This window comes from Dinoponera quadriceps, unplaced genomic scaffold (genome assembly GCF_001313825.1).
Source record: "Dinoponera quadriceps isolate SergipeBrazil2010 unplaced genomic scaffold, ASM131382v1 scaffold4812, whole genome shotgun sequence".
NCBI classification, from domain to species: Eukaryota; Metazoa; Arthropoda; class Insecta; order Hymenoptera; family Formicidae; genus Dinoponera; species Dinoponera quadriceps.
This window is the reverse complement of record NW_014558750.1, coordinates 50,591-64,759: the sequence shown is the minus strand read 5'-3', so window position 1 is coordinate 64,759 and position 14,169 is coordinate 50,591. Positions and strand designations below refer to the sequence as shown.

At 33.0% G+C, this 14,169-nt stretch overlaps 2 protein-coding genes across 4 annotated transcripts; both read left to right on the top strand.

The window, feature by feature from the left end:
- Positions 1-621: 621 nt before the first annotated feature.
- Positions 622-14,142, top strand: LOC106749974 (mediator of RNA polymerase II transcription subunit 16). 3 transcript variants are annotated; one of them, XM_014629971.1, is made up of 16 exons: positions 622-852; positions 1,214-1,302; positions 3,067-3,224; positions 3,310-3,462; positions 3,620-3,818; positions 4,734-4,980; positions 5,086-5,241; positions 5,495-5,667; positions 6,537-6,876; positions 7,312-7,519; positions 8,010-8,184; positions 8,302-8,448; positions 8,880-9,090; positions 13,234-13,343; positions 13,491-13,636; positions 13,737-14,142. In XM_014629971.1, exons 3-16 carry the CDS (start codon positions 3,163-3,165, stop codon positions 13,855-13,857), a joined length of 2,448 nt encoding a protein of 815 aa, XP_014485457.1. In that variant the 5' UTR covers positions 622-852; positions 1,214-1,302; positions 3,067-3,162; the 3' UTR covers positions 13,858-14,142. The 3 variants fall into 3 exon arrangements, with proteins under 3 accessions (XP_014485457.1, XP_014485458.1, XP_014485459.1); XM_014629972.1 differs by lacking the exon at positions 622-852 and adding an exon at positions 860-949; XM_014629973.1 differs by lacking the exon at positions 622-852 and adding an exon at positions 875-964.
- LOC106749978 lies at positions 11,552-13,034 on the top strand. The gene has a single exon (XM_014629978.1). The coding sequence runs from the start codon at positions 11,856-11,858 to the stop codon at positions 12,903-12,905; it is 1,050 nt and encodes a 349-aa protein (XP_014485464.1). The 5' UTR covers positions 11,552-11,855; the 3' UTR covers positions 12,906-13,034.
- Positions 14,143-14,169: the final 27 nt, after the last annotated feature.

The following is a 14,169-nucleotide window of genomic DNA, read 5'->3' as shown; positions in this document are numbered from 1 at the left end:
CAGCAGATTTGTTGCAATTTGTAACAATCAATTTCTTCTGATTGAACATTCCACAGTGCCTCCAATCCTCTCTCAGTAATTGTTTCACAGCCTGAGATGTCAAATTACTCCGGAAGCTCTGCTGATATTTTTTCAAAAACCTAGTCGTCGATACTTTTGTCATACTTAATGCTATGCCACTTGAAATTTATGAGATAACGCAGGTTACTCAGACTTTCGTAATGCACATCAATGACATCGATTGCTTGGAAAATATAGTATGAATAATTTGCATTTGGTAAGTCGGAAGTACCAGCCTTATTCGAATCTATCCAAAAGTTGAAATCTTTGAACCTCACTTTACTTCTGCGATGTGCAATACAGTTACATACCGGCCCCGGGAAACGTACCGATCCCAGGAAGCATATCGACTGTGGTAACTTACCGCTTCCTGGAGACTTATTGGCCCAGGTAACTTATCGACTCTGGCAACTTACCGACCTCAAGATATTTAACTTACCCACTATTGATCAGTTGTTACTATGTTATCCGTTCTTACCGACAAAGAATATCGCATTGAAGTTCTAACACTGAACGGCTGTGTCGCTCTCTCATATTGACATTTCTAGAGATTCTTCATTCGTTACGGACGCTGTGTGTAACAGTGTAATTGCCTTGCGAAAATCGTGAAAAGTACAAAACTGACTATAAATTAGACACTTGTAATACGGCAGTATATAACAGAAGATAACCTATTAAGAGACTGAACAATTTTGTTAACCTAACTAAAATTTTTTTCTACGAGACGGAGACGAATAAATGAGCATCGTAAACCATATATTATGGACATTGCGGAAAACTCATAATTAAAAGGTGCAATAAGAGATACTTGAGAAGAATTTTATCCTATTACTGCAAAATCTGAAACTACTCATAACAATGTCATCAAGAATTGATACGATTGAGTAAGGTAACAGAGACTAAGGTAGAGGATATTCTTGAAAGTGAAATTCACTTCTCTGTGGGTTACCTGCAAATGTTAGGATAGAGGAGCTCACATCACAGATTGCTGTTGCATAAGAGCAAGCTATAACTTTATTCCAAAATCATAGAGAATTGCCAAAACTTGCAGTAGTGTTAATGTTTGAGATGTTTATAATAATTTATCATTTATATATTGGTCCATTTGAATTGATCTGTCATCCTAATAATATAATTTTGCTTTCATTCATAGATTCCACCACATGACAGGACAGTTCTTGATCTTGAGAAGGCTATTTTGTGGAGGCTATCGTGTGTATTTTGAAGAGAAAACATCTGGAAGTAAGTTGGAAACACATTTGGGAGAAATATCATGTTTGTTTCGAACATATTAAACTTATTACAACAATTCTACTAACAATTACTAACAATTCTAAACGATTCTAAACGAGAACATTCTAATATTGTAAACGTTTTATATATATATTGATGTTTGTGCAGTCATATATATAACTTATTTCCTTGTAAAACTAAAATTCTTCAAAATGAAATGCACCAAGATCGACATTCCTATCTAGTCGCTCAATGTTGCATAAATTAAGCCCACCTTAGACACGTACCGACTACATATTATGCATAACACGATTTATTTTAATTACTTTTAAATGTTGGAATCGTCTTGCATACATTTTGGATTATCCTAGGCGGAAGAAATCTCTAAAAAACTTTTTAAAGATGTCTGAAAGATATAGAAAAAAAATAAACGTCTTTTCTGGACATCGTTTAGAAATTTATTCTGTTTCAAGGGCATTATGTTTCAGTAAATATGTGAACGAACCGTGATTGGCTGTCAAACATCGGGTGTTTCGATACATCGAGATTTGCAATTATCGCAAACGTCAGTTATGCCGGGGCGATCGAGAACGGCGTTCGAAAGCTCGTCTTGTGTTTCACGCGATTTTAGCCGTTCTGAAAATGTACTTTCTACAAATAATTAGATACTTCATAAACATCAAAACTGATAAATGATATTCCGACAAGTAACATTATATTTCGTCGATGTCGTTGAATTTGTCAGTGATACATAAATAAGCGTACATGTTAAATGTCCTAAAAGCGTACACGACAGTGGAAACATGCTTCTAGCGTACCACTCAATACAATTTCACCATATCCTACGCTGGAGAAAAAGACTAGGATTTAGTGACTCGGTATCCGAAACGATTTCGAAGCAACGCGGGTACAAATAAGTTACGCGAGAATATAATATGGTTGTATCTGATTGACTAGGTGAAATTTATGCGACAAACTCGAAATTGGAGTGAATAGTGAGTTGTCGATTGAAAAATTCCTAATAAGAACGAATGTCCAATCAGAAGCGTCGAATTAAATCACAGTGTGTAATGGATAGAAGATTATTTTTCAAACAATTGGCGATTATCGAATTAGCAGTGACGAACGCATACAAGAGCGAATGAACATTTTGCAACGCAAAATTGCGCTAGTACTCGAAAGTGTAGTAACTGAATTTGACAAATTGCGAATAATATTAGGTACACTGTTGAATTTCAGAAAAGCAAAAGCAAATTGATAATAATTGACAGCGAAACGTTGATGACTTATCAAGGCAGGAATGTAATATTTTTCTCGAGTTTGATAGCATTAAAACGAAATTCCCTAGATGGTGATTGAATATGGGTTGATTTTGGAAACATCAATAAGTTCATATCAACCTTTTGTTTTCTAATCAACTGTGATTTGTCAATTTCTTACGTATTAAATTCTTATTGTAGATTCGTTTTAACATGAACTATAAAGATCTGTTCGTATTTGTGAATAAGTTGAAATGAGAAAACATATACTTGTCTCGCTTCAACTTATTGCACTACTTCAGCGGTGAAGCGAAAACGAACAGACCTGCAATTCCGACATACATTGTATTATAGAACAAGCCTAAATTATTTTACATGCTCTCCCGGTTTTACAGTTATCTCTTGTCAGTGACGTTGTGTGTTTGATTTTATATTATGTTGAATACTCGTATTTTTTTTCTCGCCAATTTCATATGAAATAATGATGAAGCACTTTTTAATCAGTGATCTTTAGTTGTTTTAGAATCCAAAGAAGTAAGAAAAAATTATTGCAAATGTGGATGAAGTTGGAAGACCTAAATATATAGTTCTGTTTAAAACATAAACAAGAATGGATCTATTGTATACCGTTAACAGAAGGACTTCCTCAAAGTTCTTTTCCAATCAAGAATGGTATTTTCTAAAATGGTTTTTTTCCTAGAAATATAATAAGAATAACATTTAGTTGAAATATTTAATATGTCTTAATATTTTTCAGTTTATATGTATGTGATGGACAGTCTTTATGTTCTTTATCCAGTCGAAACATAGCAGCGTTTACTACGATGACAGAATTGGATGACAATAGTGGCAAGACACGAGGTTGCCATGTTTATGTAACAGACTTGAATATGCCATGGCATGCTCATAAGTAAGTGTTAATTAAAAGAAAAAAAATATGTTCTTTTTTAAGATTAAATGAAATATTGCCGTTCAATATGTTCTTTATCAAATCTTTTATTCGAATATAAAAAAAAAGATCTAATAGTAAAATTCAGTTATTAACGCAAATTTCTTTATATCTGCAGAATTCTTTCAAATAGACACAATATTACTGCATTAGAATGGGATCTACCCGGTGACAAATTAGTAGTGGCTGATGTTGCTGGAAATGTACAGCTATGGATGTTAAAGGACCATATTTTGAATGACTGGACTTTAATAGGTTCCACATGTTTTCCCGGTGAACATATATTAGGTGCAGCTTGGTTTCATAACGGCAAGAAGGTATTTATACAAACTAATTTATTGTACCATCAAGCGGTTGTAAATATCTAAAAAAATCTAACATTTTCTTATGTATTTATTTTGAAATTTAAAACCTGAAAATCTTTCAAAGTTATAACTCAGTATTGATTGAATAAATATCTTTGAAACTATAAGGTATATGGAAAACAGTACTGAACAAAAATTTATACAGCATTTAGCGAATGAATGTATTCGCATTTAACCCAGGATGGGTTTTAATTCTTCTACAATAAACCTCTAATCCTCTTGCTTTTCACATCTCCTCCAGCTCCTCATCCCCTCACTTCTATCCTACTAATGTTATCTGCTATGTTGTCCAACTATCTTTTTCTCATTTGTTCTCTCCTCTTAGCTTTTCCTTCATTATCTTTTTCAATATTCCATCTTCATTCTTTTTGCATACTCCAACCAGCCTTTATCCTTTGAGCCTTTATAAATTTTATCATATCATTGCCTTCAACAAGTTCATCCATCTCTATATTATTCTCCATTGATTATTATGTTGCATAAAGCCGTATCTTTATTAGATATTATCCGTATTCCGACTCCATATGTTATATTTAGTCTCACAAAGTCATGTATATTTTCATTTTAATCTTTTTAGTGATTACTATGTATAATTTCACTAATATTTGTTCATAATCAGTTATATTGAATTAGCTTTATTGAATTGTTTTACTGCCTATAATTAAAATGAGTACGTATTAAAAAAAATTAGTATCTTTTAAATATTTGGATTTAAAAATAAGTTTTCAAGGAGGATCAAATTAGTCCCGGATATTTCTGACGGTTTTTTTTTTGTGAACGATAAAAGTTTTTCTTTATATCTATAGAACTATTCGGTCATTCAGCGTATTACCAGTCTCTTAATTATTCTTATTTTGTTGGTTTTAGACAGGACTGGTAACAGAAAAAAAGGATAGTATCCATTATAGTGAAAAATTTAATTATCTCCAGTTCGCACCTTCGGTGAGGCAATTTGGTGGCAGAGCCGCTGAAGGCGTTCTAGTAGTATCGACAACAGGTATGGTTGGTGCAATCATGATCACAAAAGATTTACAAATGCCAATTTGCTACTTAACGGAAAGTCTTGGTAGCACAAGGCACAGGATAACTGCGGTTGATTTATGTTACGGCAAAAGTACGTATTACTAAAAGTAGTATTATCCGCTATGTGACTTATAGAAGTGACTTACAAAGATAAATAATAGCTATGCTAAAGAGATAAACTTTTTGTGAATTTTAGATGGTCACTTCCTCGTTGCAGTTAGCAGCGGTAATATTTGTTTGCCAATAAGATGCTACAACGTGTTGGTACGCAGAAAAGATGATAAATATACTATCACTTCGCAGGCTCTGCCGAGTTTCTTTTTGCAAGATGGAGCGCCCAAGGATAATTCATGTAAAATAAATTATTATATAAAATTTGTTTATATGTTTAGAATAACGTGTCTCACAGAAATTACGAGTCAAAATATTATATGGCAGAAAAATGTTTAAACAATAATTAGCTTTCATAACTTTGTTTAAAAAAATAGTTTTTAATACGAGCTTTTTTTAATATAATTTAAGATTCCAAGTTTAAGATTCAAAACTTACAAATTGGGAATTATTCTCTACGATTTGGAATCAGAAATCCTCCATTTTGTTTATAGGTACAATTGTAACACATCTGAAATTCGTAGTTAGAGAAGACGCAGATTCTCTGGTTATTGCAGGAAATAGCGAAAATGGCGGATTTCTGGAAGTATGGAAGTTGCATGAAAAATCACAACCCGTTCATAAGCTCTTTCAACAACCAAAGAACCTGGAATCTTCCCAAACAGTTGTATGTATATAATTCCATTTAAATTTCGCTATTGCTTTCATTACAAACCGGCACATACATAACTACATCATTTTTACGATCGTAACTAGATTATATTCTCAAAGTTTAGTCGTCTCAGATTCACTCCATATATATACACAGTATGCCAATTATAACTATCTTCACGATTCTTGAAACGCGATAATTTGAGGAAAATTGATTAACGTGAAAAATGTGTAACATATAGCTGTGTTAAAAAAGGTATTTTTGCATCGATTCATATATATACAGAAAAACAGAATATCAGAATACCCGATGATATAAATCGTTGTACATTAGTGCATTGATGCATTTGCACAATGCAATTAATTTTTTAAAACATTTTTCTATGTTTTGCTTGATCCGTCCGTCATTCTACGTACAAACGTATTTAGGAGATGTTATTGGAAAGTGAATACTATATGAGATATTTCATATTTTACCTGCACCTATGGTCAAACTGATAAAGTTAGTAAATAGATCTTTTTGAATCTTATAACTTTTGTTTGTAGCATTTTTTTCAAAACTGTTTTATTTATGAGATATACAAACTTTTGGCTCATCCTGTATACACTCAAAAACACACACACACACACATTTAGTGCAATACTACACGCGCGTGCGTGCGTCTAAAAAAATTAATTGTGACTTTGAATGCTTATAAAGAAGAAGAATCTTCCATTTTTTAAATTAAACATTATAGTTTGTATGAAGCAGATGTATCAGTTCAGGTTAACAATTTTTTTTTTTTTTTTCAAATTACCGCAAATGCTTAAAAACTCGAACGGATCCTTGTGATAAGTATTATATATTGTTTTTGTTATTATTATTTCGTTGTTATTGCTTTATAGGTTTATTGGCAGTATCAGTCACAATATCGCTGTCAGTCACCAGTTACGGCGATAGCAACTACAAAATTATCCATAGAAACAACTTTACCACCTCCAAGTTATGTGATAATAGCACTGGCGGATTCTTCAGTACATTGCTTAAATCGCTTGGATTGTCTCAAAGAAATGACATTTTCATCTTTAAATATGGGCTGGCGCCAAGACGAACCTAGTAGCAAATATTTCAAAAGTTCAGTATCTATATCCCACATGGATCTTTCGTGGTTAGGATGTGTACTTCTTGCATGTGATACCCATGGCAATTTATATCTCTATAAATTGTTACCAGATGGTAGCGCAGGTATGGTATTTTGTCATTTATGTTCATTTATGCTTACGTTACTTGCGTTATTGCAACTATAATATCGTATTCGTGCTCTGAGTATCCTGATGGAAATATCTCAGAATTTTTTTACATTATTTCTCCAAATACAAAATTGAGTAAGAATCAAATAGGAAACATTGCCTATAGACGTTGGCCATCTTTTTTTATTCATTCAGATATTGAAGTATTTAAAAAATCTTCATCCAATTATTTCTGAAAATATTTGAGAAATTTTTTATATATTTTTTTTTTAGAATTTTTCATAGATCTAGAATGTGAAAAATTCTTTAAAAAAATTCTAAGAAGATATGACACTTTTTCACCAGGATAAGAAATAATCTCTAGAAACTCATAGAATGTGAACCAGAACTTTGATATCACATGTCTAATTTGATTTATATAATTCTATAGGTATATCAATGACATTGAGTTATGCCTGTACATTGCTGGAATATTGTTTGGTGACTGGTTTGGATTGGCTAGACATACTTTTATGTCTAAGATCATCTATGATTGAGACATTGTGCGAGCGATTAGATGTTTCTTTCAACAGGCAATCACAGTCTACACAGCAGTATCACTACGTTCAGTTTTTGTGTATCAAGACGTCGTTATATAGGTAAAGTCAAGATTGGGTAATAATTATAGTTAATCTGTTAAGAATTAAGGGGATGTCGGTATGCCAAAACTCACTGGAATGCATCAGGAATTTTTGGGCAAACTATGCTCGTTTGTGGATGCTGCATAGAATTATTACTCATTTTACATAATGATAATACATATGTTAATGTAATCCAGGCTGCTCGATTTTATAACGAAAGTTAAAAAAAACAAGTTAAGAATTGCAGTCCTTTTGCTTCAAGTTTTTGTTCCAGCATGACGTCTACAGCTGCCAACCAAAGATTAAAACATTTGCTTCATACAAAACTTGCAGATTATACGAACAAAGGAAAACCAAGCTTAGCCAAATTTAATAATATTTTACAAACTCCGCTGTAAAATATTATTCAAGATTTTTTAATAGTTATTCTAATGTTATAAGAAAAATGATCCTAAGTTATAATTATACACCGTAGAAAAAATTAATAATTAATTCTTAATTTCTCCAGAATGCTTGTGACGGGACAGAGTAAAGCAGGAGATTTATCATCATTATTAATGATACACTCAGTAGCTACGGCCTTTAAGTCTCTATTGAGACCATCGGATATGATATCTCACGATAAAGGACCAGCTGAGAGCTTAGCTGCGGTTATAACAGATGTTATTACTGATGTCGACAAGGTAACAAGTAATGAATTTAATAAGCTACAACTTAATGAAATAGTGTCAATGGTATTAATTAATTCCAGTGGAAATTAATTAATTCAATTGTTCTATTTTTAATATTTGTGATGCTAGGTGCTACTACATCTTGATCCGAAGGAATTTACGGTGGAGCCAAGCACGCTACAATCATTACAGCAACTCATACAATGGGTAGCTGATTTAGCTTTGAATTTACTGGCTAGACTACCTGAGCAAAGGATGCAGATAAAGACTGGTGGTGTAAGATCTTTTATTTATGTGCTATTATAATTTAAATGCATCAATGAATTGAGATGAATTCATTTTAAATAAATGTCCCAGTTATTGATAATATTTCATTTTACGGCAATTGCATCCGTTTCCCTTGATAAATTCCTAGTAAACACTAAGTATCAATAACGTAACATCAATGTCATAATTTCTTATCCAACAATATAACGCGTTATATTGCATATACGAGTGGGAAATTATATTATTGATGTTGTGTTACCGTTAGTTGATGTTTGCTGGGTCAGTTGATACGAGTCTATATTTATCCCAGGAAAAACTTTTATAAGTGAATTTTGCAAAAAAAAAGAAGCGAGGAATTAATTTGTAACATCTAATAATAGTTACTTAAATTATTTAACATTTTTCATACTTTATAGTTTCTTCTTTTTTTTATTTTGCAGTATGAACTTCTTAAGGATCATAAGGCTTTGAACACCGTTCGGGAACTGCTAGTCATCATACGAATCTGGGGATTGCTTCGTCCATTATGTCTCCCAGTATTTCTTCGTAGCGCGGACAGTCTGGACGTTCTCGCATTGCTGTTCCGCTTGTTGTCGAAATTAGTGCAACCCAATGGAGAACAGCAGCAACAAGTGGATGATGGTTTAATTGGTACGTTTGTAAACTTCCTTTTTAAATTTCTTTATATTACGAAACAATGTGATTTCTACCTACCGCGTGTCGCTTTATTTAACAATTTATCTTAACTTTTTCGTGCCTGGTGAGACATATGTCCTTAAAAAATTAATATCTTTTACAAAAATAAAAATAACAACTTCTTTCTGAGCTCACTTTAAAGATGAAGGATAAGACTCTTCACAAAAAAAAATTAACATCCTTGTGAGTTTCACCCCTTGATCTCTTTACGAGTATTTCACGAGGTATCAAAATGAGGTAAAAATGATATATATAATTAAGTCAATAAAAATTTCAGTAAGGAAGCAAGTTTAAAGAACCGAAATAGAAAAAACCGCTATTTAAACGGTTTACCGATACTTCATTGTCCAAAAAAAACCGAAACTTTTATTACACATTTTACTGGACCGAAAACGGACCGATATTTTCATTCGAACTGAATATATCGACCTAGGTTAACACATTCGTTTCAGGGTGTCCACGTTTGACCTAGATAGAGGAGAATTTCGCGTGAAAATACTAAAGAGATTTTACTCTCGTCCTATGGGTCATTTTCTCAAGTGTCATGGGATACCTTATTCTCTTATAAACAGAGTTATCTGCTGTCTTTAGCTGACTATGAAGGCCGATCTGATGACTGGCGGTCACAACTGCCGACTCTTAAAGGGCCTATCGTAGTGAAATGTCATGTAACTAGTCTAATTGGTCCATTAAGAATCGGATTAGTCTTCACAGTCAAAAATTTCATACGAGTTTAAAGTGGATTGATTAATTGAAATAAATGGTTTGTTCTTTTTAGTCGCACCAATTCAGCAGTGTAGCTAAAAAGAACAGACCAAAGAAGACAAAACCAAAATTTGTTGATTCGTTGAAATCTCCAATACCTAGTCTTAACGCATAGGTCTATATTATTTCATTCATTTGATTGAAAAGTGAGTTCAGAATATGGACCATCATTTTAGATGATAATATCATTTCAGATAATTTTTAGACGAGACGTGTTTTTTATCCAAGATGAAGATGAATATATGTATTGTATTTCTTCCATCTAAATAAAAATAAAGATGATCTATTTATTCATCTGGATGATTATTTAGATACTTTTATCTAGATACTGGCAAACACTGATTCTATTAAAACGTATTAGGGACATCTGATGGATATTTGTTTAATATATTGCAGGGTGTTCTCAGTATGTTCTGAGTCGGCTTCGGATGAAGACATAGAAACATCTTTCGCATATTCTCAAAATATACGTATTTCGAATATTAAATAGTAGGATGTACATAATCTACGTTTGCGATATACTGTTTACATGCTCTACCTGTGTTATATGGGATGGTATTTCCATTAATATGTTAAGTTCAAATTTAAACAAGTTCTGAAAAAAATGTCTTGCCAACTACTTTAAGTCTTCCCTATAAGCGTGTAATATTCCTAAAATATTATATGCGTATTATTCAACGTTAAAATAATATTCTTATAATATTCTAAGAATGTTATGTAATATTTTTTAATATTATAAGAATGTTCTATTGATATTATATGTTCACTTCACATAATATTCTTCACATATTATAAAAAAATAATAATAATATGGAAAAATATATATAATTTTTTTTTGTATAAAACGTATTTTTACACAGAATTTTTTCGACTTTATTTATATAATAAAACAATTGGTATCACAGTACATTTAAAATGAAAAAAAAAACTACAATTGTATATATATACGAGGGCAGTCCGATAAGTACTTAGCCTTCAAAAGAAAAACGAAAATTTTGGAAAAGTGGCGATTTATTTCTCAACCTAGTCTCCTTTTAGCTCGATACACTTGACCCAGCGATGCTCCAACTTCTTTAACCTATCTGAAAAATACGTTTTCTCGAAGTCTGCAAAGTAGGCCTCCGTGGCGGCGATGGCCAAATTGGTCGAATTGGACTACAAACTGCTGCCCCATCCACCGTATTCTCCAGATTTGGCCCCGTGCGACTTTTTTTTGTTTCCAAACTTGAAAAAGTCACTCGCCGGGCAGAAATTTAAGTCGAATGAGGAGGTCATCGCCGCCACGGAGGCCTTTGCAGACTTCGAGAAAACGTATTTTTCAGATGGGTTTAAGAAGTTGGAGCATCGCTGGGTCAAGTGTATCGAGCTAAAAGGAGACTATGTTGAGAAATAAATCGCCACTTTTCCAAAATTTTCGTTTTCCTTTTGTAGGCTAAGTACTTTTCGGACTGCCCTCGTATATATAAAGTTGAATATTTAGAAAATATATAATATTAAAATAACATTAAATAATATTATTTTTTTTAATACTATTAAGAGTGGACATATAACCATCTATTAATATTCCACAAATATTATTTAATATTAAATAATATTACGCGCTTATACGGTTTATCTGTGATTTTGAAACATATATTACGATTTGTGGTCAGGAAGTGATAAAACAACCGCATCCTGAATTGCTACAATCTCGAACAGAGAGAAAGACGAAGTATATCAGAAAGTACTAAATAGTTCGCATCGCGCATAACAGTTGTGTAACACAATTACTGCACGCCGATGTAACAAAGCTAAAGTAACAATATAATAATACAAATTAGAAGATGCACAGTAATATATATGTGTGTGTGCGCGTATAAAAAAGTATACGTACAACAAGTGCGATTCAACATAAATACGGTCTATACAGGACAAATATCATCAAGAAACAACAAGCAAAATCTACTGAAAGTACCATGACAACCAAGTTTACGATTAAGCATAAAGACTCTCTAGTCCTGAAGGAAAACAAATCGCTTCAAGAGAAAAAGTGCCAGAGCTACAACCAGTTCAATTTGAAGAAATGCGAACATTTATCGTTTTCTTGGTTAATCTTCAGCGTCTTTCTGATCTATTGGTTTGTTTTATGTCCCCTAATTTGGGCAATATGCGATGTATCGAAGTCGTATTTGCTTTCATATTGGCCAGTTCTTTTCTGGACAGTTGCGCTTTTAATTTGGATCATGATCATGTGTGCACTTGTAATCTTTTGGAGGAGACGTTTGCAGGCTCGAGAAAATTCCGAAATCAACCTGATAACTCCAAAATATGGTTCGGATAACGTGGAAAAACGTTTAAGTGTTCCTCAGATGTCTCCTGGAGATGCAAATTCTCTCGAAACAAAGAAGACTGATAATCTGTTGAGTCAAAAAGAAACAAACGATTCTGCTAACTGTCGTAAAAAGGACTTACCACCTCTAATGATACATAAACAAATGTCCGGTGAAAATATTAACGATATAGGAACCGTGCATGTTGAAAAGGACGAAAATGATCAGCTAGATGTTACCAGTGAGAGGAATTCATTACAAGAACATGTAAAGTCGGGGACCGTGTCGGAGAACGTAGCAAAATCGCCGAAAGTCCCGCTGTCGCCGAGAGAATTGTTCTTCATCGATCTAATTCGTGAAGCGGAAAAAACCGAGAGTGCGATATCACTAGAGAAGAGTCACTTCTTCCCGAAAGGAACAACCCAGAGTGATAGTGAAAGCGAGAAGGAAATAAAGAATAGCATAGATATGACGAATGAAAAGGACGTAGATGTTGAAGATATGAAAAATGAACAGGACGATGATATAAAAAATGAATCGAAGTGTGAATCGAACTATTTCATAGCAGATATAGAAAGCCCAGTTAACGAAAAATCGGAGGTCTTCCTTCAAATCGATTCAAGCGTAGAGGAACAATTGGAAATAAACGCGGAAAACCCCGTTTTGATATTATTACCTAATAAAGAAAATGTGTAGATGACATCCATTTTGCGAGTTAATTAGATTACACTAATATGAATGAATAATTATGTTAATTAAAAAAAGCGAGAAGTATAACCAAAATGGTAGACTTTCAAGAAGGATAATCTCTTAAGGAAGTACTGTTACGTGAATAAAGAATCGATATTGTTATTAATAATTATATTTTTTTAACTTTCTATATTTATCCTCCCTCCCCCTCTCCCCATTTGCTTTCTTGCAAATAGCGTAACTATGTTATCACATATATATAACATTGAAAATTTTTGTAGGTATTAAGATTCTCTTTAAATGAAATTAAAAAAGAATCACGTTTCCTTTTCAGATGATTGTTGTTTACTGCCAAATCAAATCATGATTCCGCAATTGCACCAGGGTAATAGCATAACTGCTATAGTTTCACCAGTTTTGTTTTACCAGAACTTTCCATTGCAGGTAAAAATCGCAGAAACTTCGATTATTTCTTCAACTAAATTTCTATTTCAATTATGTAAAAGCGCTCGAATTTTTATCTAGTGCCATATTCATGCACACATTATTTCCTACTTCTATAATAATGCAAATGAATGTGTTAAATTATAGCTGGAATATGGAGTGGAACCAGAACAGCTGCTTTTTACACCAGAAATGAATCCCGTTGAAGGTTGTATGCATAGCGGCCAGATTGTAGACACTATTCGACACTTGTATCTAGGGAAACAGCCGCTTTTAGTAAAGCAATGCACGAGGTATTACCGTTTTAATAATTATAGAAAGTAACAGAAAAAATTGGGCGTTTTTGTGTTAAATTTCAATAACATTATGAATATTCTCTCCGAATATTTTCAGATGTGGCGGTAAAGCGCAAATACAGAATATGATGAGAACAGCTGCAGTTAGAGCCTGGGACCAAAGATGGACGCGAGCTTGTCGTTGCGGCGGTATTTGGCGAATTCACAAAGCCTGTTAGTGTGTGTGTGTGTGTGCGTGACAATTACTTGAGAATTCATATTACAAAACGAGCTTCTCTACATTCAAGTACCGACAATGATACGTATTTGGACTTGGTATTCCGTCCGTCGTGCAAAATTTGAAGTCTACATTTTTGAGATCGTTTTTTTTTTTACTGTCTTGCAACACTTGAAAGAAGTAATTAAGGAGATCTCTTAATTACTTACTACAGCTATCTTATTATCTTACATTGTTATTGGCGAAAATAACATATGAATTAGTTTTCGAGAAGAGTCGAAATAACAAGAAAGAGAAAAATACTGGAACAGAA